At 39.9% G+C, this 24,987-nt stretch overlaps 1 protein-coding gene across 8 annotated transcripts in view; it reads right to left on the bottom strand.

The window, feature by feature from the left end:
- Positions 1-9,406: 9,406 nt before the first annotated feature.
- dock8 (dedicator of cytokinesis 8) overlaps positions 9,407-24,987 on the bottom strand; it is a 256,091-nt gene continuing 240,510 nt past the window's right edge. For all 8 annotated transcript variants that reach the window (XM_072281729.1, XM_072281730.1, XM_072281731.1 and 5 more), the window contains 3 exons: positions 24,720-24,826; positions 19,480-19,650; positions 9,407-11,474 (listed from right to left, as the gene is read on the bottom strand). In XM_072281729.1, the coding sequence (XP_072137830.1) occupies positions 11,408-11,474; positions 19,480-19,650; positions 24,720-24,826 (345 nt within the window). In that variant the 3' untranslated portion in view covers positions 9,407-11,407. The remainder of the gene's footprint in view (positions 11,475-19,479; positions 19,651-24,719; positions 24,827-24,987) is intronic.

Here is a 24,987-nt window from a genome sequence, read left to right as displayed (position 1 = left end):
ATACCTGCATGTAGGTGTATCACACATGGAAGCGGGCAACTGCCGTGACGTTACAGGCATATTTCTCCTGGGGCCAGGCGGAGCAAGTGGCAAGGGTTTCCCAGAGGAGTCCTACTGCCTGTCATTGCACTCCCATTGTCATTATGGAAATCACCATGGTAACCTGTCTCTAGAATCCTGAAAGGCTGATATATCTGAGGCACACTGCAATTTCTTGTTATTAAACATGATGTAGTCAAGAGGTATTTTTATTGAATTACTATATAATTTGAAATGAATAGAAACAGTGGCATTTGTGGGTGAAACTGGTAATTCATTTTGCACAACAGTTAGTAAGCTAGGAATTTCTCTGCACACTCACTGAACAGATATCCTGAAGCCACTATCAGATAGCTGTGCTCTGATATTAGACTTTTTACTAAATTCCATGGGGGAGTGCCTCGGTCAAGAGCATCCCCATGTACTCTAAAGGATCTGTACAAACATATTGCTCCAAGTTGGACCCTACTTTAGCTGTACTCTATTATATATCTCAACAGAGAGGAACGGCTGCTCTGATCTTTGTAAAATTTTAGTATATTTAGGAGTTTTAAATCATCTTTAAAATTGTGTTATTTGTTATTTTTAATCGTGATGTAAAATCATATCTTGAGAAAGTTAAGTGAAAGAGGTAGCTTCTGAAAACTTGCTGTTAGAAAAATGTTGGTGCCCCTACATCTCTTCAAATCAAGCTTTTGCTATGATTATTTAAGCAAGTATTGCATTATCCTAATTAGCAGCACATTACTTTTGGTTTGGTTAGTGCTGAACTTGCTAACCCATGGTGAGTACATAAGGAAGTTAAATGGGTACATGTGAATCTTATACTTAGTTGTGAAAATCCTGAAGTTTGAATGGATTGGTAACTGCTGCACTTCAATTCATAGCAAAAAAATCTCACGGGCTTCGCACGATTAATCTCATTGCATCATCAATGGAACACTTCTGAAGATAATGTCCTGATTTTTTTTTGAAATCTTACATCTTTTTCTGTATTCACCAAGAACATTATAAATAAATGATATTAATTTATAAACTTCAGTTACATTAGCCTTTTAAAATAAACAGTGTATAATTACTTACCACTTACCTGTATACATAGGATATAGGTGAGTGGCATATATATATAAAATTATTGATAATAAATTTTACTCTTATTTTGTTAGCATCCACCAAAGGTGTGATTATTTATCTTTTCAACATAGTCACAAATTATATTCATATACTAATTCATATTTATGTCATGTTATAGAACAATTTATATACCAAAGCTGTGAATATTGACTCTGAAAAGAAGACATTCTGACAATAAACTTTGAAGAACATATTTTGCATCAAAAAATAATATTGACAGATAAGAACATCATAAATATTTGTTGATAGTGACATAGTAATAAACCATGGTCTTCCTCCTATTCAAGAATCAAGGGATTCTTTCACTGTGTTTCAGGTAAGCAACAATAATGTTTCAAAGATCCCTGGTAGCTGCAAGAGACTTGAAGAGTTCTTCCTGTGTTGGTAAACATAATTCCCAGTTAATCAGAAGTGAGGCATCTTCCAAAACTGGCTGATCTACACATTTCTATGAGACTACGGTGGTTTCTGTCACAGATTGCTACTACACAGTGCTGGGACCCCAGTTGTTTACAATATATATTAATGACTTAGATGAGGGAATTAAATGCATCATCTCCAAGTTTGCAGATGACACGAAGCTGGGTGACAGTGTTAGCTGTGAGGGGGATGCTAAGAGGATGCAGGGTGACTTGGGTAGGTTAGGTGAATGGGCAAATTCATGGCAGATGCAATTTAATGTGGATAAGTGTGAGGTTATCCACTTTGGTGGCAAAAATAGGAAAACAGATTATTACTTGAATGGTGGCTGATTAGGAAAACGGGGGGGGGGGTGGGGTGCAACGAGACCTGGGTGTTATTATACACCAGTCATTGAAAGTGGGCATGCAGGTACAGCAGGTGGTAAAAAAGGCGAATGGTATGCTGGCATTCATAGCAAGAGGATTCAAGTAGAGGAGCAGGGAGGTACTACTGCAGTTGTACAAGGCCTTGGTGAGACCACACCTGGAGTATCGTGTGCAGTTTTGGTCCCCTAATCTGAGGAAAGATATCCTTGCCATAGAGGGAGTACAAAGAAGGTTCACCAGATTGGTTCCTGGGATGGCAGGACTTTTATATGATGAAAGTCTGGATCGACTAGGCTTATACTCGTTGGAATTTAGAAGATTGAGGGGGGATCTTATTGAAACGTATAAAATCCTAAAGGGATTGGACAGGCTAGATGCAGGAAGATTGTTCCCGATGTTGGGGAAGTCCAGAACGAGGGGTCACAGTTTGAGGATAAAGGGGAAGCCTTTTACGAATGAGATGAGGAAAAACTTCTTCACACAGAGAGTGGTGAATCTGTGGAATTCTCTGCCACAGGAAACAGTTGAGGTCAGTTCATTGGCTATATTTAAGAGGGAGTTAGATATGGCCCTTGTGGCTAAAGGGATCGGGGGTATGGAGGGAAGGCTGGTACAGGGTTCTGAGTTGGATGATCAGCCATGATCATACTGAATGGCAGTGCAGGCTCGAAGGGCCGAATGGCCTACTCCTGCACCAATTTTCTATGTTTCTATGTTTACTGGTGATCACTTCTGGCTGCGAAGCATGTTGCTTATTGAGAGCTGATGACCTCCCGAACAATTAACATTTCAATGTCTGAGGGAGAATTTACCTTCATTTGGAAACAGAAGCAATTCATAACTTGGGGAGAGAATGTGAAGTATAGTTGTTGTCATTGAAAATGTCACAATAAGACTTTATTTCTCAACCTGGTACAGCAACTTAATAACCCAATTTTTTTTTACAAATGTTATAGTCGTGTACATAGGTATAGAAAATAGGTGCAGGAGTAGGCCATTCGGCCCTTCGAGCCTGCACCGCCATTTATTATGATCATGGCTGATCATCCAACTCAGAACACTGCCCCAGCCTTCCCTCCATACCCCCTGAACCCCGTAGCCACAAGGGCCATATCTAACTCCCTCTTAAATATAGCCAATGAACTGGCCTCAACTGTTTCCTGTGGCAGAGAATTCCACAGATTCACCACTCTCTGTGTGAAGATCTATAGATCATTTTTATCTATATAAAAATGTAAATGTTACAAAATTATTTACAGAATTATTAATTATGTTAAGGTATAGGAATGTAGTGAGCAGATTGAAACCAATTAAATATTTCAGTTCTTGGCACAATACTTGCTACTGTATTTAATTGTTTAAATGGTTAAATGTGTATCAGGAAAAAAAAGCCTTAAGAAGCTATTTCAGGCAGCAATAATTAATGTAATAGCCTGGAATCCTTACAGAAGCACAATATGTACTTTCCATCTATGAGAAGGCATAAGTCTCCCATGCAGTTTCATAAATTAAAGTTTGGATGTATCGTAGGGAACTATGCTACGGATGTCTTTAACGGGACTATTTTTACTATTAGTTCAAAATTGTATTTCTTGTATTACTTTAATGCCAAGCAATATAATCATTCATTTGTACAATTCATCTGATAAAACAAATGCTTAATATGCTTGGTACTAAAATAATCCATAAATTCAGTTCAAAACTAACTCTTTTTTGTTTTGTATTTCTTTGAATGGTTTTTAGTTTCTATCAATGTTGCTTTCTCCCTTTTTCATGAAGGAATAGGTTCTTATTGAGATATAATCTACTATTTCATTTCCACGTACTCTGAATGATCAGTATTCTTAAGCAGACATCCAACACTAAATCGTGTTAGGTTATTTGAATGATGGAAGACTACAATTGAAGTTGATTCTTTTTCAATCTTTCACACGCATACAACTCACTAAAATATGATTAATTAAACTTATGTATCTGCAGGGAGAAATGGAGTCTACTTCTGATGTGAGAATTTGTTTTTGTAAGAATCATCCCTCTTATGGAGAATTTGTTCTGTGATGGAAACAGATGCCGGGAAAGAGCAGTTTCTTCACTGTGAATTTTAAGAGAAAAGAAGTAAAGAATAAATGTTTGTTCTACCAGCGTTTTTTTCTCCAGATGGATTAGACAAAGATCAAAACAAACAAATGAATGGTACATGCACAGCTTGAACTTTGGAGTTTTCTTTTGATGTGTTCAGAAGGTGAAAGGATGGGCCTTTTTTTTCGCTTTCACAGGGCTTCAGGCTTTGCAGCTCAAAATAAACAACTTCTAATCCAATTTGCTTCTCTACACTAAAACAAACATAACACATCCAAAGATTCTTAGTAGAAATATTCATAAAACAAAATGTAAATATCTTTCGGCTTTACCCAATTCAGGCAATCTGTCTGTCGTCCTTAAATGGTGCATTACGTAAGTATTTTGCTTTTTTTTCCTGATAGACTTTTTCTCTGTTTTCACATCCTTTGCAATCTTAGCACTACATTTGTTCTTTTCCACTGTTCAGCTTTTACTTTATCTAACAGACTCGTACTAAAGAGTTTTGGTATAGTTCCAAAATCACTATTAAATCAATCTAATATGTAGCCACAATGCATTTCAGCTCCAAGTACTCAAACAATCATGACTAGTAGTGAGGTGAGAGTTCAGTTAATCATGTTTCACTCACCATTGGATTCAATCCTATGTTGACTCAGTCATATGTTAATTGGAGTTATCTACCGTTTGCCTAAGTTTGGCCTTTTGACCACATGGAGTCATAAATCCACAACGTGATTCTCATTTGGCTAAAGAATTCCAGAGACCCTCTACAGCTGTGTATATCCATTTACATGACATGATTTCTGAGTTCCAGGATCCAGACTGACCGTTATATTGTTTCAGCGCTGCAAGGCAGTTTAAATCTCTCTCTACATCCTCTGACCTATGATACATTTTGTGAAGAAGCAAAAGCTGGAAATATACCAATATCTTTAATTGCTTGACCACCCAGAAACAATGTGCAACTGGAATGAACTGAATCACATAATAACTTGGAAATGCATTCCCCAGATCTCCTTTTATTGGTCTCTGAGTTCACCGTGATTGAAAAATACTCAGGTTGGGGAAATAGCTACTGTAGTCATAATTTTTGTTTCATTTAAGCTAGAATTATTAGATGTCATTTTAACTCCCTTGTGCATGTAAAAGCTAGAAGTCAGAAACCAAAACAGGGAATGGATAAAAATGACAGTAGATCCACCAACAACTGTAAAGAGTAAAGAAAGCAACATTTGCCAATTATTGATGAATAGTAATGCCTGAAACGTTGATCTATATTTCCTGTTTCCAGCAAGTTACATTTTAATTTCAGTTTTACTGCATCTTTTCAGCAGTGGTTTGAATCAGACTTCTGGGACAGATGTGTTCTACGGCACTTTTGAGGTATGCAATCTTAAAAACTTTCACTGACCATTGTTTAGATTGAGATTAGTCTACAGCTGTTTTACGTTATACTATAACCAGCAGGAGATCAGTCAGATCAGTAGCTGATCTCCCTACTGTGCCTACCGTGATATTTTACCAATAAGTGTTTGCTCACCTGGGTAAAATGTTGCCTACAGTTTTAGCATGACAGTTACTTAATCCTTTTCTCATTCCAGCTGGGAGGTGATTGTCAAAAGAGAATTATTATTATTGTATAATAAATTGTATAAAGATAAATTTTATGTAATCGTTCTTGAAGTATAACAGTGGAGTAGATGGATATCATAAGAATCAGGTTTATTATTGCACATACACAACATAAAATACAGGTGCACATTCCTTTATCTGAAATTCTGAAATCCAAAAAGCTCCAAAAACTGAAGTTTTTTTTGCCAACAGCTAATGTCACTCAGGTGTGACGTGGCAGCACTGGCAGAGGCCGCTAGGTGTTATTTGTGGCTCAGCGCTCGTACTGGTTACACGTGCATTTGCTGTTCGCTGATATTTTGTGTTCACTGTTGACTTTGTGTTTAATTTCACTGTGAAAATGTCAAAAAGAGCTGCAGATACCCTATGGGTAACAATGAGAAAAAGAGAAGGAATCTTCTCTATCAATAACGCAGAAAGTGGAGTTATTGCAGAAGCTTGATCGTGGTGTGTCTGTGCGGCGTCTTACTGAAGAAACTAGTGTCGGAACTACCACTGTATATGATTTAAATAAACAGAAAGACAAGTTACTGAAGTTTTATAGTGACAGTGACATTCTACATTTATTCCAATAAGTCATTTACCATGCGTTTGATTCAGTTCGTTTGAAGCTGTATATTTTTATGTTTTATTGAATGTTTTTGCTGGAAATAAAATGTTTTCTTGTCATTATTCCCTAAACGATTCAGTATAATAACTATTTACATAGCATTTACATTGCATTAGGTATTATAAGTAATCTAGAGATGATTTAAAGTATATGGGAGGATGTGCGTAGGTTTGGTGCGCCGCCGGGTCCTAAAGTCCACCACACTAAGCCAGGTTAAATAAGGGACTTGAGATACGTGTTTTTTGGTATGGGGGGAGGGGCTGAAATCCGAAAAATTCTGAATTCTGAAATGCAACTGGCCCCAAGGATTTCAGATAAGGGATTGTGGACCTGTATATTGCTTTGACGCAGCAGTGCAGTGCAACAACATAAAATTATTATAAATTACAAAATAAATAAACAGAACAAGAAAAGGAATAGCATTGTGTTCACAGGTTCATTAATCCTTTGGAAATCAGATGACGGAGAGGAACAATTCTTAACTTTTTGAGTGTGGGTCTTCAGATTCCTGTACCACCTCCTCCCTGATGGCAATAGTGATGGTGAGTGTCCTTAATGACGGAAGCTGCCCTCTTGACGCACTGTCTCTTGAAGATGTCCTTGATCATGGGCAGGATTATGCCTGTGATGGTTGGGTCTACAACCTTCTGTAGCCTCTTGTGATCCTGTGCAATGGAGACCACATACCAGGCCAGTCCAAAAGCTTTCCACCATACATTTGTAAAAATTTGCAAAAGTCTTTGTTGACATACCAAATATTCTCAGACTCCTGATGAACAAGAGCCTCCATCGTGCCTTCTTAGTAATTGGGCCCAACCCAGATTCTGTCCGCCAGAGAAAGCAGGATCTCCCAGTGGCCGCACATTTTAATTCCACATCCCATTCCCATTCTGATATGTCTATCCATGGCCTCCTCTACTGTAAAGATGAAGCCACACTCAGGTTGGAGGAACAACACCTTATATTCCGTCTGGGGAGCCTCCAACCTGATGGCATGAACATTGACTTCTCAAACTTCCGCTAATGCCCCACCTCCCCCTCGTACCCCATCCGTTTTTTATTTATATACACACATTCTTTCTCTCTCTCCTTTTTCTCCCTCTGTCCCTCTGACTATACCCCTTTCCCATCCTCTGGGTTCCCCCTCCCTTCCCCCTTTGCCTTCTCCCTGGGCTTCCCGTCCCATGATCCTCTCATATCCCTTTTGCCAATCACCTGTCCAGCTCTTGGCTCCATCCCTCCCCCTCCTGTCTTCTCCTATCATTTTGGATCTCCCCCTCCCCCTCCAACTTTCAAATCCCTTACTAGCTCTTCCTTCAGTTAGTCCTGACAAAGGGTCTCGGCCCAAAATGTCGACTGTACCTCTTCCTAGAGATGCTGTGTCAACCAGCAACTTTGATGTGTGTTGCTTGAATTTCCAGCATCTGCAGAATTCCTCGTGTTTCCAGATTCTTGGAGATGTTGGCACCTAGGAACATGAAGCCCCTTCAAGCCCACCACCGTCCCTTCAGTGAGGACTGATGTATGTTCTCCCAACTTTTCTTCCTGTAGCATACAATCAATTCCTTGGCCTCGCTGACATTGAGTGCAAGGTTGTTGTTGTGACCCCACTCAACCAGCCCGTCTACCTCACTCCTGTATATCTCGTCACCGTCTGAGAATTTTACCAATAACAGTGATGTCATCTGCAAATTTATAAATGATATTTCAGCTGTTCAGCTCAAATAAGTAGTTCAGGATACCTGGAGGACGATGATGAATCCATGGAATTCTCCACCCATGGAGGCTCTGGAAGCTCAGTCGCTGAATGTTTTCAAGGCAGAGATTGATAGATTTTTAGATATTAAAGGAATCAAGGGATATAGGATTGGTGCAGGAAGGTGGATTTGATGTAAGAGATCTGTCATGATCTCAATAAATGGAAGAACAGGCATGAGGCCTAGTCTGGCTTCTGTTCTTCATTTTCTCATGTTGAATGGATCACAGACCGAAACTGAATTGTTCCACTGTACCTCTGAGGGTTAGAAATGCCAAGCTCCATCATGGATTGGAAGAAGCCTGACTAATCATACCCGGAGCTCAACTTGTTTCTATTTTTATGGTTCCGCATCAGGAGTTTGGGGTTATTGTCACTGTTTTGTCAACTAAAACAAAAACAGGCAATTGTATAACATTTGTATGACAAATTGCAAATAAACTTGTAATAATAAGGCAGATTGTACATCTTTGGCAGCTGTGTGTAAAATATCAGCCAGCTGTGGCCTTTCTGTGGTTTGTCACGTTCATTGCATCAGCGTCCACACACAGAATAATGGTTGTTTTGGGCACGTTGGAAGTCAGATGTTGGAGTTTCTGGGCTCTGAGTCCACTGAATCAGAATGCTTCTGTATCATCCTGACCAGACAGCCAAAATGCATTAAAAAAAATCTTTTCTCTTGTTCAAATATTATTGAATGAACATTTTATGAGAAGTGAAAAAACTTGCTTTGATTTGGTTATTAATTTAGTCTCAATATTGTGTAAATTTAACTTTATTTCTGGAAAAAAAGATATGGGTGTTTTCCCACTGAGTAGATTATCGAGGACTTGGTGCAGAAACAGTACCAATGATTCAAGCCAGGCTGAAGGCAGTGAGATTATACTCAACTTCAGCTCATGCTCTAGGTCATATTCCATTATCTTCTGGCCCAGGATCCAAATTGGGAATATCACCTGGCCCTCCAGGGTGCGATACAGGGCAAAGAACTTGTCCAGGTAGTTGTCCTGTTACAAAGAAATAGAGGTACATCTGCTATTGTTGATCATGGCTTACCTTTGTGATTTGGAGGCGTTCAGTAAAAAGCTACATAGATCAAACTTGTCTTTTTTTCTAACTTCCAATATGGAAATCAAGAAACTGTAAATGCAAGAAATCAGAAATAAAAACAGAAAATGGACAGCATCATGGAAAGAGAAACAATTTTGGGTTGGGAACACTTCAACAGAACTCAGAAAAAAGAGAAAATGGTCAGAGGTGGCCATTCAATTTCGTGCTGTAGCATTAAGAGTTGAACCAATGTCAACAATATGAAAAAATTGGTGAAAAAGATAGCAAAACATGTTGAGAACAAAGTAGCTTTAGTTGTATCAGCTGTGAATTTCTTTGATTCTAGAACATAATGAGCAAGTAACTCAATGATACATTTACATCAATACATCTTCATAATTTTTTTAGAAAAGCTTTTTACTTTTACAAGGAGAATCTTATCTATACATACAATATACAGCACTTAGAATTCAAAAAATTAAAAATGAATGCATAACACAGAAAAAACATTTGAAACAATAGCATTAGGTCATACCACCTTCATTTGATGAGTACTTAGTTGCATATTTAGAAGTTTCTGTACATTAGATACAGTAATATACAATTCCTTAATGTTGTCATCACCATGGGGAGGTAGTGGGGATAAGCTCCCAACACCTATTAAATGCTCTCAATGGCATGTGCCTCATATGGCCTCTAACAACCAAGTCCAGCTCCTGGCTTTTGTGTGTGGCTTAGCTAATATGCCTGGTGGAACAGTTTCTACTGACAGGAGAAGGGGCAAAGGCAGGTTACTGGCACCTTAAAACCAGTTGCTTTGGGCAGATGGGGCTTGTTAGCCGTGGTTGGCAGCTCACCTAGGAGGAGGGAAACTCCGATCTCAAACCTCGGCTGCCTAGCGGCTACCCACTCACAGTGAAGGATTCAGGAGTAAACCCTGAGGAAATATCCAGAGCCAGAGTCCTTAAGGCAGTCTTACACTGAATGCAATGCCGCTGGTGAGAAACTGTATTGGTCTCTGCTGCTCTTTTGGATTCATTAGCTGTGTGGAGGGGAGTAGCCTGCTACATAGGCAGTAGCTTGCTCTCCATACCATACTGCCCTGGTTTTGCATACTGGCTTACATAGGCAGCTGAGTTGCAACATCCTGGTCGACCCTGATCAACAGAGGACCTACAGCAGACAATCAATGAGGAATTATGGCAGTCTGCAATGTTGCCTCCATTTTCAGTCAAAGTCTACAGATGTATTTTGGAATATGGATATAATTGTTTTTATATAAAACAATTGGCCTACTCCTGCACCTATTTTCTATGTTTCTATAAAAAAAATCAAAATTGCATTGCTTTGACGAATCATTACAGTCAGCTCTGACCAGCTCAGCTTTCAGAGGGTGCTGGTTCTGTACAAGTTATTGATGAGAACAGAACAGGCATAATTTCCAAGATAGTAGGGAATGAGGATTGACTGTTCAGCATTAGGGGATTTGCTGGGATGTTTAAGATCAACATATATGCTTATAGTCATTTATGTAAAATTCTTCATTAATTCACTCTTGATATTCCCTCCTTGGACCAAAGAATGTAATAAAGCTGGTTCCATAAATACTGAAATAGCATTAAGAACCAAAAGTGGAAATTAATGCTATTCTGTATGTATTGCATCTTAAACATGTTTAATAATGGAGGTATCAAGTTTTGTAACTCATTATTGACAACTGACTACTAAGAGATCTGATTAGTTCAAAGCATATGTTATACTTATAAAACAGTTACATAAATGGAAGTAATAGCATTGAAGAATTATCAAAATGTGACAATGAAATATAATAAGTCAAATACAGAACGGCAGAGTGAATATGGAACACTGGACATTAAGCTAGAGCAAGGGTTCCTAACCTGGGGCCCACAGACCCCTTGCTTAACAGTATTGGTCCATGGCATAAAAAGTTCAGGACCCTGAGCTCGAGGATGAAACAGCAGCTTATGTAAACATTGTGGCACTCACATAGTCATGAGTTTGGAAACAATAAAGCATCTGGATAAAAATGTATATATTAATAGGAGGAGCAATTGCACCGTATTTGCAAGCTGGGTTAACTAGCAACAGTTCAAGGCATCTGGCAGTTTTGTCTTTTCATGGAGTAAATGATATCAGTGCCCACCCGTGGACTATATACTTCATTAAAAGTGTTTCACTTTGAAGAAGATATTGATTGCAGTTTTCATATTTCTCACATGGTTGCCTTGATGGCTGTTTAGAGCTCAATAAGTTGCCCTTAAAAGCTCAATCCTAAACTCTCATTGACAAATTCCATCAGCTGTTCTGTGAGTTTGATAGTGATGATTCATTTCTCTTGAAGCTTGATCTTCTAAAAGATTCCCTTAGAGTAGAAAAAAAGTGTTACCAATAATGACTGAAGAAAGCATTACAATAAGATATATTGACAGGTCAGATATTCTTATGCATGAAATAGTGTTCATTAGTCAATCAAACAACTTTTCCCATTCCTTTCTTGAATGCGCTGTTTCAGCCTGATGTACATTTCTCAGGCAGGTTCCACCTTCTGGTACTGTACCCAACTATTTTTCATGTTTAGATCCAGGCACTAGGTGTTGACAGGCAAAGAGATTTAGAGATTCACTACCCTCGGAGTGAAGAAATTTCTATGCATTTCAGTTGTAAATGACATACTTTTAGCTTGTAACTATGTTCTCTTGTTTGTGACCTTCTCACTCATGAAAACGTCTCTACATCTATTCTCTCAAGCCCTTTAGGATCTTACATATTTGAAAAGGGTCACCCTTCATGTTTTTAAATTCCAAGGAATAGACTCAAATGGATTGTGCTGACTTCTCCCACTGCCTCCATTGTTCATTAGTGAAAATGTTAATGTCATAAACCATGATGAATATCATGCCAACATGTTCTTGAAACATTTATGGATAACACATGGGCTAAGTCTTCTGGTGTTCCAGTGCTAACTATGAAAAGGCAGCTTGCTCTAAAGTTGAGGCTGATATTAATTTCAGCAACTAGCTTATAGCTCTTCTATGTTTTCAGCTTGTTTTTGGTTGTATCATGGCAAACTTCTTACCTCCTTCATGTACGCAGACAGCACCAAATTTAACCTGGGGTCACTGAGAAGGCTTTAAACTATGCAAACAAGAATTGTGTTCAAATGAATGTGAAGTAGATTGTCTGAAGTTTTGGAGGGAAACTAATGATAGGTTTGGAGCACTCACCTGAGAGAATCAAAGTTAATAGTTCAAAACAAATTTTATTATCAAAGTACATATATGTCACCATATACAACCCTGAGATTCATTTTCCTGTGGGCATACTCAGCAAATCTTATGGAATAGTAACTGTAACAAGATCAATGAAAGATTCACCAGAGTGCAGAAGATAACAAACTGTGCAAATGCAAATATAAATAAATAACAATAAGTAATGAGAACATGAGATAATGAGATAAAGAGCACTTAAAGTGAGAACATTGCTTGTGGGAAACATCTCACTGAAGGGGCAAGTGAGTGTAGTTAGATCTGAAGATCATTGAGCTGATTTAAAAGTCCACTGTTTGGAGGAAAGTTATATTGCAGTGAAAGTAATTCAAAAGAGGAACTTTGGAACAATTTTCTGCAGCCCACAGAAAGTCCACAATGATCACCAGCACCAGATAGTAAACATGGCCCCAGGTAACTAGTTTGGGAGTAAAAGTTAATTCTAATCTTAGAGCCAAGGGTTTAGCTGAGGCACTTTGCCTTCACCTTCACCACAAGAAGAATATGCTTCTGTGGTCTCAGCAAAGGAAGGTGTAGTTGAAATTTTGGATTAGTGAACAATTGGCAAGAGAGTAGTTGCATATAATTTGAATAAATCACTAGTACAGATGGAATGCATACTAGTTACTGCGGGAAACAGGGAAGAAAATGCAGAATTCCTGACCACAATCTTCTAAATATGCACAGATTCACAGGTAGTGCTTGAGAATGAGAAAATTTAAAATATTTTCCTTTATTCATAAAAAGAATTGACCCCAATCAGGTTAGCATTGGTAATAATAAAAGTTCTTGAAATATTAAATTGGGGACTGAAATTGCAGTCCCTTGCAGAAGTGTGGATTAATTAGAGAAGACTAGAATGCATTTATTTTATTTCGAGATACAATACAGTAATAGGCCCCTAAGGTCCAGTGAATCTGTGCTACCCAAGTACACGCAAGTGAGCAATTAACCTACTAAACTATATGTCTTTGGAATGCAGGGGAAGTCAGAGCACCCGGAGGAAAACTACATGGTCATGGGAAGAACGTACAAACTTCTTACAGTCAACGATGGGAATTGAACCCAGGTCGCTGGTACTGTAAAGCTACACTACCATGCCACCTCTTTTATATGAAAAGCAAATTGTGTCTAATTTGATCTTTTTTTTGAATAAATCTCAGAACCAATGCTTGAACCCCAGTTGATGTCAATCTGTAGCAACGTGCATAGGAAAATGATTAATTTTAAAGTTTGCTTTTGAAATGTGAAGTATACAGTGGAGATTCCCAGAGGTAACTATTACCAACACCTCTAAATCATTTATGGCCTATACACCCCAATCATTATTTCTAACTTTGCAAATGATCAACAAGCTGGAGGTGAATAGCAGTAAACATCAAGGAAATATGGACATGCTGATCGACTGACTGGATAGATGAAAATTAATGCTGAAGGTTCTGAGGTGTTACATTTTGATAGGAAGAATAAGAAATGATAACACAAACCAGAAGGCATAATTGTTAATAGCAATATGAGAGATCTGGGCATATGTTAATGAAAAATGGCAGGATAAGTTGAAAATGTGATTGGAAAATCAAATAGGATCACGTGTATAGACAACAAGAGCCAGGAAGTCAAAATGAATTTTTATAAAACAATAGTTGATTGTTATTTTAAGTTCTGCCTGTCATACTTTGGAAAGGTTATCAGAGAGATTTACCAAAATGATTGCAGGAATGAAGGACATTGTACATAAACTTGAAAAGCTGAGGTTAATCTTAGGACAGAAGGATTTGTGAGAGGACCTGATAAAGTTATTTAAAATCATAAATCATAAAGAAACAGTAAATAAGAAAGAATGTGTTCCTATGGTGGACAATTAAAGAACTGGGGATATTGAATGAAGATGACTGTCAAAAGAACTACAAGTTACATAAAGAATAACATTTTTACACATTTTTACATTTGTGTTGAGAATCTGTGACACTGGAGGTAGATTCTATTTCAGTGTTTCAAGGATGATGGATAATTATCTAAAAAGAGAGAATATGCAATGCTATAGAGAGAGGTGTTTGCTTATTTGTACTAATATGCAGCTATGCATTCACACTGACTGAATGGTTCCTTGCACATTGTAAACATTCTATTATTCAATGACTTTTCAAAAAGTATGGGTGTCCTAAGGACTTTAGATCAAACTCCAGATTACTGCAGATTGTTGATTCATGATGGTGTCAGTGAAGCATGGTGACGTTCTGTTGGCTGCAGACAATACTTCTAAATATACCTCTACTGAATTGCTCTCACTGCAATCTCCAGCATGTAATTTTCCTCTAAACAATGTACTTTCAAATCAGCTTAACGATCTACAGGTTTCACGATTGTCTGAAGGTCTCGGCGGAGCAGGCAGGTACAGCACCTTTAAGTGAACAAAGCTTCATCGCCATGGCCGGAAGCGAGGCAGGAGGGTGGACTCCAAGCCAGGCTGAAACGCAGAGGGATGAGGCCCCCTCTACCCAGCATCCTGTCAGCAAATGTGCACTTGCTGGAGAACAAAATTGAGGACCTGGGGGCTGTATTGGAGGGAATTGAGGGACTGTTGTATTCCATGTCTGCATGAGACTTGGCTTTCTCCTAGCATGGCAGATACAAATGATCAGTCTGAAAGTCTTCTCAACTTTCCATATGGACCAAACTGCTGATTTGGAAAAGGCAAAAGGTGGAGGCGCGTATTTCATGACAAACTCTTGGTGGTGTTCTGATGCAGTTGTTATGTTGAACTCATGTTTCCACAGACTTGAACACCTAATGGTCAAACACTGCCCGTTCTATTTACCTAGGGAGTTGTCCTCCATAACCCTGACCACAGTTTACATATCACCAGTTGCGGACTATAATCAAGTGCTTCAGAAACTGCATGATGCCATCTCCAAACAAGAAGCAGTCCATCTTGACGCATTTCAAGCCATAATCAGGGACTTCAATCAGGCTTGTTTGAAGAAATTCCCGCCCAATTACCATCAGTATATGATATGCAACACCAGAGTTCCCAACACACTAGACCACAGTTACACTAACATAAGGAATGCCAACCGTTCCACGTTCAGACCACATTTTGGTAAATCGGATCACTTGGCTGTCCTTCTCCTACCTGCATACAGGCAGAGACTGAAGAGCAAAGCACAAGAGATTAGGACAACAAAGAGGTGGTCGTGGAAGGCAGAAGAGTGGCTACGGGATTGCCTCGAGATGGTTGGACTGGGCTGTGCTCAAGGACTCATCTGAGAATCTGATGGTTGTTACGGACTTCGTTAAAACAGTTGGAGATGAGTGTGACCCCACAAAATCATTCAGAGACTTCTCCAATCGGATGCCCTGGATAAACCATGAAATTCGCAATCTGCTGAGAGGCAGTCAGAGGCATTCAAGTCTGATGACCAAGAAAGTTACAATAAGTCCAGGTACGATCTCCAGAAAGCCATCTCACAGGTAAAGGGGCAATTCTGGACTAAATTTGAATCAATGAAAGATGCTCGACTTTTGAGGCAAAGCTTGAATATTTATAAAGTTAAATCAGGCAACATAGGTGAGAGCAGGGCTTCACTTCCAGATGAGCTCAATACTGTTAATGCTCACTTCGACAGTTAAAACATGGAGGAACCCTCATGGACTCCACAGCCCCCAATGATCCCATCATTTCAGTTCCAGAGGCCGACGTTCAAGCAGCCTTCAGGAGGGTGAACCTACGAAAAACATACAGGCCAGTTGGGGTACCTGACCAAGTACTAATGACCTGTGCTGATCAACTGGCTGGAGCGTTCACTGAGATCGGTCGCTTTGGCAGTCTGAGGTACCCACTTGCTTCAAGTAGGCTTTAATTATACTGGAGTGTAAGAAGAACATGGTAACTCGCCTCAATGACTATCATCTAGTAACACTTACACCCACTGTGATGAAGTGCTTTGAGAGATTGTTGATGACAAATGTTGAATTGACTTGACATTATTACTTACATCCTTCATATACACGAAGAGTAAAAATCTTGATGTTACGTCTGTCTCAATGTGCAATTTATAGTAATTTATAATAAATAGTACGTACAACAGGACAGTCAATACAGCATAGAAATACAGTTGTATCAGCATGAGTTAATCAGTCTGATGGCCTGGTGGAAGAAGCTGTCCCGGAGCCTGTCGGTCCCGGCTTTTATGCTGCGGTACCGTTTCCCAGATGGTAGCAGCTAGAGCAGTTCGTGGTTGGGGTGACTCGGGTCCCCAATGATCCTTCAGGCCCTTTTTACACACATATCAATTCCTGCCTGAGGATCTACTTAGATCCATTCCAGTTTGCCTACCAGAGTAACAGGTCAGCAACAGATGCCTTATTATTGGCTCTTCACTCAACCCTGGAACATCTGGACAGCAAAGGTGCGTACATCAGGATACTCTTTATTGACTACAGCTTAACGTTCAACACTATCATCCCCTCAAAACTAATCAAGAAGCTTCAAGACCTTGACCTCAATACCTCCTTGTACAATTGGATGCTCCATTTCCTCACTTGCAGACTCTAGTCTGTTTGGATTGGCAACAACATTTCCTCCACGATCTCCATCAGCACAGGTGCACCACAAGGCTGTGTGCTTAGCCCCCTGCTCTACTCACTTTACCTTTATGACTGTGTGGCTAAGCACTGCTCCAATGTCATATTGAACTTTGCTGATGATCCTACTATTGAAAACCAAACCAAAGGTGGCGATGAATCAGCACACAGGAGGGAGATTGAAAATCTGGCTGAGTGGTGCCACAACAACAACCATAACTCAAAGTCAGCAAGACCAAGGAGCTGATTATTGACTTCAGGAGAAGGAAACCAGAGGTCCAAGAGTAAGTCCTCATTGGAGGATCAGAGGTGGAGAGGGTCAGTAACTTTAAATTCTTCAGTGTTATTATTTTGGACAATCTGTCCACACAGGTGGAATTATGAAGAAAGCATGGCAACGCCTCTACTTCCTTAGGAGTTTGCGAAAATTTGGCATGACATCTAAAACTTTGACAAACTTCCAAAGATGTGTGGTGGAGAATATATTGACTGGCTGGAAACATAATGCCCTTGAACAGGAAATCCTGCAAAAAGTAGTGAATTCAACCCAGTCCATCACGGGTAAAACTCTCCCCACCCATTGAGCACATCTACATGGAGCGTTGTTGCAGGAAAGCAGCATCCATCATCAAGGGCCCGCACCACCCAGGTCATGCTCTCTTCTCACTGCTGCCATCAGGAAGGTGGTACAGGAACCTCAGGATTCGTACCATCAGGTCCACGTACAGTTACTACCCTTGAACCATCAGGCTCTTGAACCCAAGGGTATAACTTCATTCAACTTCACTTGCCTCATCACTGAAATGTTCCCACAAGCTACGGATTCACTTTCAAGGACTTTCCATCTCACGTTCTTGATATTTATTGCTTACTCATTTACTATTATTATCTCTTTCTTTTTGTTTTTGCAAGTTTGTTGTCTTTTGCACACTGGTTGAACACCCAAGTTGGTGCAGTCTGTCATTGATTCTGTTGTGGTTATTGTTCTATAGATTTATTGAGTATGACTGCTAGAAAATGAATCTCAGGTTGTATATGGTGATATATATGTACTTTGATAACAAATTTACTTTGAACTTTGTCAAAATGCCCCTCCTCAGAGCCACACTAGATGTCACACCCACACATGCATCCATTTGAAGTCTGCACCCTGATAGGGTTCTTGATGAATCAACTGTACAATTTCCCAGCATGGCCCTTCAGCAGTTCTTGCACTTCTAGTGCATGGTGCAATAGATCTGATTGCAGCGGGGTGGCGGATCCCCTAGGTAAACTGGCACATCAGGATGGAAACAGGCTACTCTACTCAACCTGTCCATGTTGACCATGGTGTCCACCCAAGTTCCTGAGCTTGGCCCATATCCCCCTAAGCCCTGCCCCTCCATGTACCAATCCAAGCGCTTTTTAAGTGATACTATTGTACTTGTCTTCTTCTGGCAGCCTTTTCCCTTTACACAACACCTTCTGTGTGAAAGGTTGCTCCCCAGGCACTTTTTTAAATCTTTCCCTCTCACCCTCTATCCGTGTCCCCTAGTTTTGGATTCCTCTACCCTGGGTAAAAGACAATTACTGTCTACCTTCCAACTGTGTAATTTCAAATACTTCAGTAAGGCCACCCCTCATTCTTCGCTCCGGGCAGTAAAGACCTGGCCTGGTCCACCTCTCTCTGTAACTCAGGCTCCTTAGTCTTGGAAACATCCACCTGGATCTTTTCTGCATTCTTTCCAGTCTAGCCACATCTTTCCTATGAGAAGGTGACCCAAAGAGTACACAATACCAACTGCAGCCTCATCAATAACGTATACAACCGCAACATATTGTTGCAACTATTATGTAACCCCAATGCCCTGACTGATGGAAGCCTGTGTGCTAAATGCCTTTCTTACCATCTTGTATACCAGTGATTCTGCTTTCAATAAACAATATATTTATCCTCATAAGTCCCTCTGTTCCATTATATTCCTTAGTTCCCTACCATTCATAGTATAAATCCTACACTTGTTGGACTTTACGAAATGCAGCACCTCACTCTTTTACATATGGAAATCTCTTTGCCACACCTAGGCACATTTCCTTAACAGATAAAGACTCCCCTGAAATCTAAGATAATCTTCTTCAATATCAACAACACCTCCTAATTTTGTGGCATTCACAAACTTTCTGGTCTGGCCTTGTGCATTTACATCCAAATCATTTATGTAAAGGGTCTCAACACCACCCTGTGGCACACCACTAGTTACCACCTCCATTCTGAGAAACAACCTCCACCCACCACTATCTGCTTCCTACCTGTAAGCCACTGGCTCATGACAAATCCCAATAAATTTAGTCTTGGAAAAACAATCATTTTAATCCTCACAGATTTTGAATAAAAACATAGCAAATATCAGAAATATCTAACAGGTTTCTCACATTTTGAAGGTTTGTATGTGATTCAAACTGAAATTTAATGCTAACTTAAAAAAAATATCTTTTTTTGAAGCTAAATAACAGAAGAGTTAATGTTGTATTACTTACTTGGACTCCCGGTGAATTTTTATTACTGGTTTATACAAGTCTGGAATCTTTCTCCCTATCATTGGTCTCAGGCTCTCCTTTAATTTGTTGTAATTCTTTTTCAGTTCTTGTTGATATTCTTTTTGGTCAGAAGCGATCAGATGTTTATTCTTCTCCAGAGCATCTCCACAGCTAGAAGGGAAAGACATTCAGTAAAAAACAAGGAATGAGGAGGATTTAAATTACTTTTGAAATCAGTCTGATTTTGAAGGATCTATGTATACTTAATGTATTGATTTTGTGTAATATCTCCCTTTATGTAAGTAAGCTATTGTTTGATAGGTAAGTACTTTCTCCTCTGTATTGTTCAGGAAGATTTGGCTGCTTCCCCGTTCTACCTATTTCATTCTGCATTTGGAGTCGAGCAGGTGAAGACTACCCTTGCTGTGTCTTCAGCTTTCCAACAAGCTGCTACCTACGTACCTTCCCACAACTGCACTTACTGGTAGAGTTAGGCCAAGAGAACAGGAATCATAATCATTTATTATATTGAAAAATGATCTTCGTCTGAATTATTTATTTACTTGAGTCCAAATTTAACTGTTGAGTATTTAGGGAATGCAAATTCTGGATTCTGGCGCAAAGGACAAACCCCTGGAGGAACTCAATATGCTTCAGCAGCATCTAGTGATGGTGGGGTAAGTAATTATCAATATTTCAGGTAAAAACCCTGGTCAGGACTAAAGAGGATGTCAGGAGGCTGGTCCTGAAGCAGAGTCATGATCTGAAGTGTTGATTATTCCTTCCTACCCCTTGACATACTGTTCAACCCACTGATGTTCCTCCAGCAATTTGTTTGATGGCTTCTAAATATTTATTCTGATTTTGAAATGAGTGGACTTGTTTAAAAGATAACATTCAGAACGGGGCACTGGGAAAGGCAGGGAGTTGTGGACACTGCTCAGCACCCTACAGAAATCAGCCTCCCCTCCATGGATTTAGTCTGTACTCCTTGCTGCTTCAGGAAAGCAACCAACAGAATCAAAGACCCCACCCTGCCTAGACATTCTTTCTTCTCCCCTCTCTCATCAAACAGAACACACAAAAATTTTAATGCACCTACCACCATGCTCAAGGATGCCTTCTACCCCACTGTATAAGACTATATTGTTCCCTAGTACAACAAGATGGGCTCTTGACCTCACAATCTACCTTGTTATGAACTTGCTTCTAAATATCTACCTGAACTGCACTTTCTTTATAATTGTTGCATTTTATTCTGCATTCTTTTATTGTTTTACCTTGTACTACCTCAACACACTGTATAATGATTTGATCTGTATGAACAGTAGGCAGAACAACTTTTTCACTGTACCTCAATACATCTGACAATAATAAACCAATTCAACTTCCAATTCTAATTCCAAGGATGCAAAGGGTTTTCATTCTAAATTAACACACTGCTAATATATTCCCAAGAAATTAAGGCAAGTTCAATTTCAACACTTTCAATAAGTGTTTTTCACTAATTTAAAATTATTCATTTCAAAGTAGATTTTGCTCAAAGAGAAATGCATCGATTGAAGCATCAATGCAGAGGAAAATAAATTGGATTTTGTGAATAAGCTAATTTTCTCAAGTGGTCCTGAACGTTTTTGAAGGAAGACTTTGATTCAAAGCCTTAAACCAAAGGCATATTAATTTTGTGCCTTCATTTGATTCCTTGTTCTTATCAAATGATCAGATTCAGATTAGTTGATCATCACATATACCAGGGTGCAATGAAACGGCTTGTTCGAATGAAGCTCACAGGATAAACGGTATACGTGGTACAGTAACAAGCTCAGAACAATAGTTGGTGCAGATAGTGGAGCAATCTGAAGTAGTGCAATAGCAGGAGAGGAAGAATTGAGAGTACAAAAACATGGCGGCAGCATCAAGAAGAGGATGCACAAGAGCTGACAAGTTCAGGAATCCGACAGCAATGGGGAAGAAGCTATTCTTGAGTTTGGTCATCCAGACTTTCAATCTCCATTGTCTTCTCCTAGAGCAGGGGTACACAACCTAGGGTCCATGGACCCCTCAGTTAATGGTACGAGTCATTGGCGTAAAAAAGGTTGGGAACCCCTGTACTAGAGGGTAGAAGAGAAGAAAGGGTATATCCAGGGTGGCAGGTATCCTTGATGATGCTGTTAGGCTTCCTGAAGCAACAAACTGTGAAGCTGGACTGAATGGAAGGAAGTGATAAGCCTGTGATAGTCTGGGTGGTATTTACCAATCCCTGCAGGTTCAGTCAGTCAAGAATAGAGCAGTCGCCGTACCAAGCTGAGACGCAACCTGTCAGAATACTTTCCAGAGTGCATCTGCAATCGTTCAAGTGAATCCTCGTGGTCAAGCCGAATTTCTCAGATACCTAAGAAAGTACGTATGTTGGTGTGCTTTTTGGATCACAACTTCAGTCTGAGGAGACCAGGAGAGGATGCCGATGATATGAGTGCCTGGGAACTTGAAGCTGCCAACTATCTTGACATGCAGCTTAATTGATTAGACAGGTTGTCTTCACCGTACTGCTTCCTTTTCCAATTCTAATTCCAAGGATGCAAAGGGTTTAAATTAACCCTTTGTCAAAAATCAGCTCCTCCTGATGTTAAGGACTGCGTTGTTATTCTGACACCATGACACAAGGTTTCTGATCTCTTTCCTGTCCTCATCTCATTGTTGATCTGGCCTCTAACAGTGGAGTCATTGGTGATAATCCCTTTTTCTTGCTGCCTGGTTTAGAGAGTATGCATTATGATCAGAGATTAAGGGAGCTAGGGCTTTACTCTTTGGAGAGAAGGAGGATGAGAGGAGACATGATCGAGGTATACAAGATAGTAAGAGGAATAGATAGATTGGACAGCCAGTGCCTCTTCCCCAGGGCACCACTGCTCAATACAAGAGGACATGACTTTAAGGTAAGGGGTGGGAAGGTCAAGGGGGATATTAGGGGAAGGTTTTTTACTCAGAGAGTGGTTGGTGCGTGGAATGCACTGCCTGATTCAGTGGTGGAGGCAGGTACACTAGTGAAATTTAAGAGACTACTAGACAGGTATATGGAGGAATTTATGGTGAGGGGTTACATGGGAGGCAGGGTTTAACGGTCAGCACAAAATGTGGGCCGAAGGGCCTGTACTGTGCCGTACTATTCTATGTTCTCTCTTTCCATTCCTGAACTCTTTGCAAGGATATGGGTAGAAAATTGTTTTAAAAACCTTATCCATTATTGGCAGACTAGTCTGTCAATTTCTTCATCAAGGCTCCAAATTGCATACTTTTTTCTGCCTGAGATTAGCATTTCCTGCAGGAATTACTTAACAACAATAACGAATAGGGATCTAGTCTTCCTCAGTCCACTTGGGCTAATTGTTGTACTTCTATCATCACCTCATCTGATTTGAATGAATTTCAGAGTCAGAATCAGGTTTAATATCACCGACATATTTCATGAAATTTGTTAACTTTACGGCAGCAGTACAATGCAATACATGATAAATAAATATAGAGAGAAAGAAACTGATTTACATTAAGTATACACATGGCTATTAAATAGTTATGTTAAAATAAGCAGTGCAAAAAGAACCCCAGAAATAAAAGCAGTAGTGAGGTAGTGTTCGATGTCCATTTACAAATCGGATGGCAGAGGGAAAGAAGCTGTTCCTGAATCGCTGAATGTGTGGCTTCAGGCTTCTGTACCTCCTTCCTGATGGTAACAGTGTGAAGAGGGCATGTCCTGGGTGGTGCATGTCCTTATTGATGCTTGCCACCTTCCGAAGGCACTGCTCCTTAAAGATGTCTTGGATACTACGGAGGGTGGAACCCATGTTGGAGCTAACTTTACAAATTTCTGCAACTTACTTTGATCTTGTGCAATAGCAAACACCGCTCCCCCGCCACCCCCCATCCCAGACAGTGATGCAGCCAGTTAGAGTGGTCTCCATGGTACATTTGTAGAAGTTTGAGTGTTTCAAGTGTCCAAACTCCCAATGAAATATAGCTGCTGTCTTGCCTTCTTTATAGCTGCATCAATATTTTGCATCCAGGTTAGGTCCTCAGAGATATTGACACCCAGAAGCTTGAAATTGCTCACTCTCTGCATGTCTGATCCCTCTATGAGGAATGGTTTGTGTTCCCTCATCTTACTCTTTCTGAAGTCCACAATCAGCTCTTTAGTGTTGCTGATGTTGAGTGCAAGATTGTTGCTTCAGCACCACTCAGCTGCCTGGTATACCTTGCCCTTTCATCATCACCTGAAATTCTGCTAACAATAACCAAGGGGAAATCTGCAGATGCTGGAAATACGAGCAACACACACAGAATGCTGGGGTGACCCGAAACGTCGACTGCACTTTTTCCATAGATGCTGCCTGGCCTGCTGAGTTCCTCCAGCATTTTGTGTGTGTTGTTCTGCTAACAATGGTTGTGATCATCGGCAAATTTATAGATGGCATTTGAGCAATGCCCAGCTACACAGTCATGGGTGTAGAGAGAATAGAGTGGTGGGCTAAGCACACATCCCTGTGGTGCACCGGTGTTGATAGTCAGCGAGGTGGAGATGTTATTTCCAATCTGCACAGATTGTGGTCTTCTGTTTAGGAAGTTGAGGATCCAGTTGCAGAAGGAGATACAGAAGCCTAGGTTCTGTAGCATTCTGATCAGGACTTTAGGAATGATGGTGTTAAATGCTGAGCTATAGTCAATAAACAGCATCCTGACATAAACGTTTGCACTGTCCAGGTGATCCAAGGCCATGTGGAGAGCCATTGAGATCACATCTGCTGTAGAATTATTGTGGTTATAGGCAAATTGCAGTGTATAATTCATATTAAGGCTGGCTGGTGGCGCAGTGACATCAGTGCCAGACTCCAGAGTGAAGGTTCCCGAGTACGAACCCAGTCGGGCTGCTCCTGGGCACGCTTTCCATCCATGCCGGGTTGAGTATCAAGCTCGCAACTCGGCCTTGTAAAAAAAAAAGACTGCGCTGTGAAAAGAATGTGGGGGACTACTCACAGAATCTTTCCTCCAAGACAACCACTTGAAAAAGTGGTCGCCGAGGCTCCAGCAGAGCATGGTGCACACAAAAAATTCATATTATATAATGACGCTTTTCTCACCTATATTACTCAGTTACTAGTTGGAATAATCTGTGGTACTAGTGAAGGATTTGCACATTCTATCTGTAGTTTCAGCAAATAATTAATCAAGCATTTTAATCAACTCACCGCATAACAAATTCTTTGAAGCATAATCTCAGTTTATTGTGATGTCGGAATAGGTTTGAATTCTCTGGAATTTCAGCCAGAAACACTTGAGCTACTTCTAAAGGACCCTGTTACAAACAGAACAAAATGAAGTGAGGTATGACCATTTAGAGCGAAGGCTGCTGCTTTGATTTGTTTGGAAGAATAAAAATCATTAACAATATAAGTTATAGAAAAAAAATCGTGAGAAATGGGTCTTAATGCAGGCAACTGTTTAATATTGATTACT

Source organism: Mobula birostris, chromosome 17 (genome assembly GCF_030028105.1).
Source record: "Mobula birostris isolate sMobBir1 chromosome 17, sMobBir1.hap1, whole genome shotgun sequence".
Taxonomy (NCBI): Eukaryota; Metazoa; Chordata; class Chondrichthyes; order Myliobatiformes; family Myliobatidae; genus Mobula; species Mobula birostris.
The sequence above is the reverse complement of the archived record's forward strand: the minus strand, read 5'-3'. Positions and strand labels throughout refer to the sequence as shown.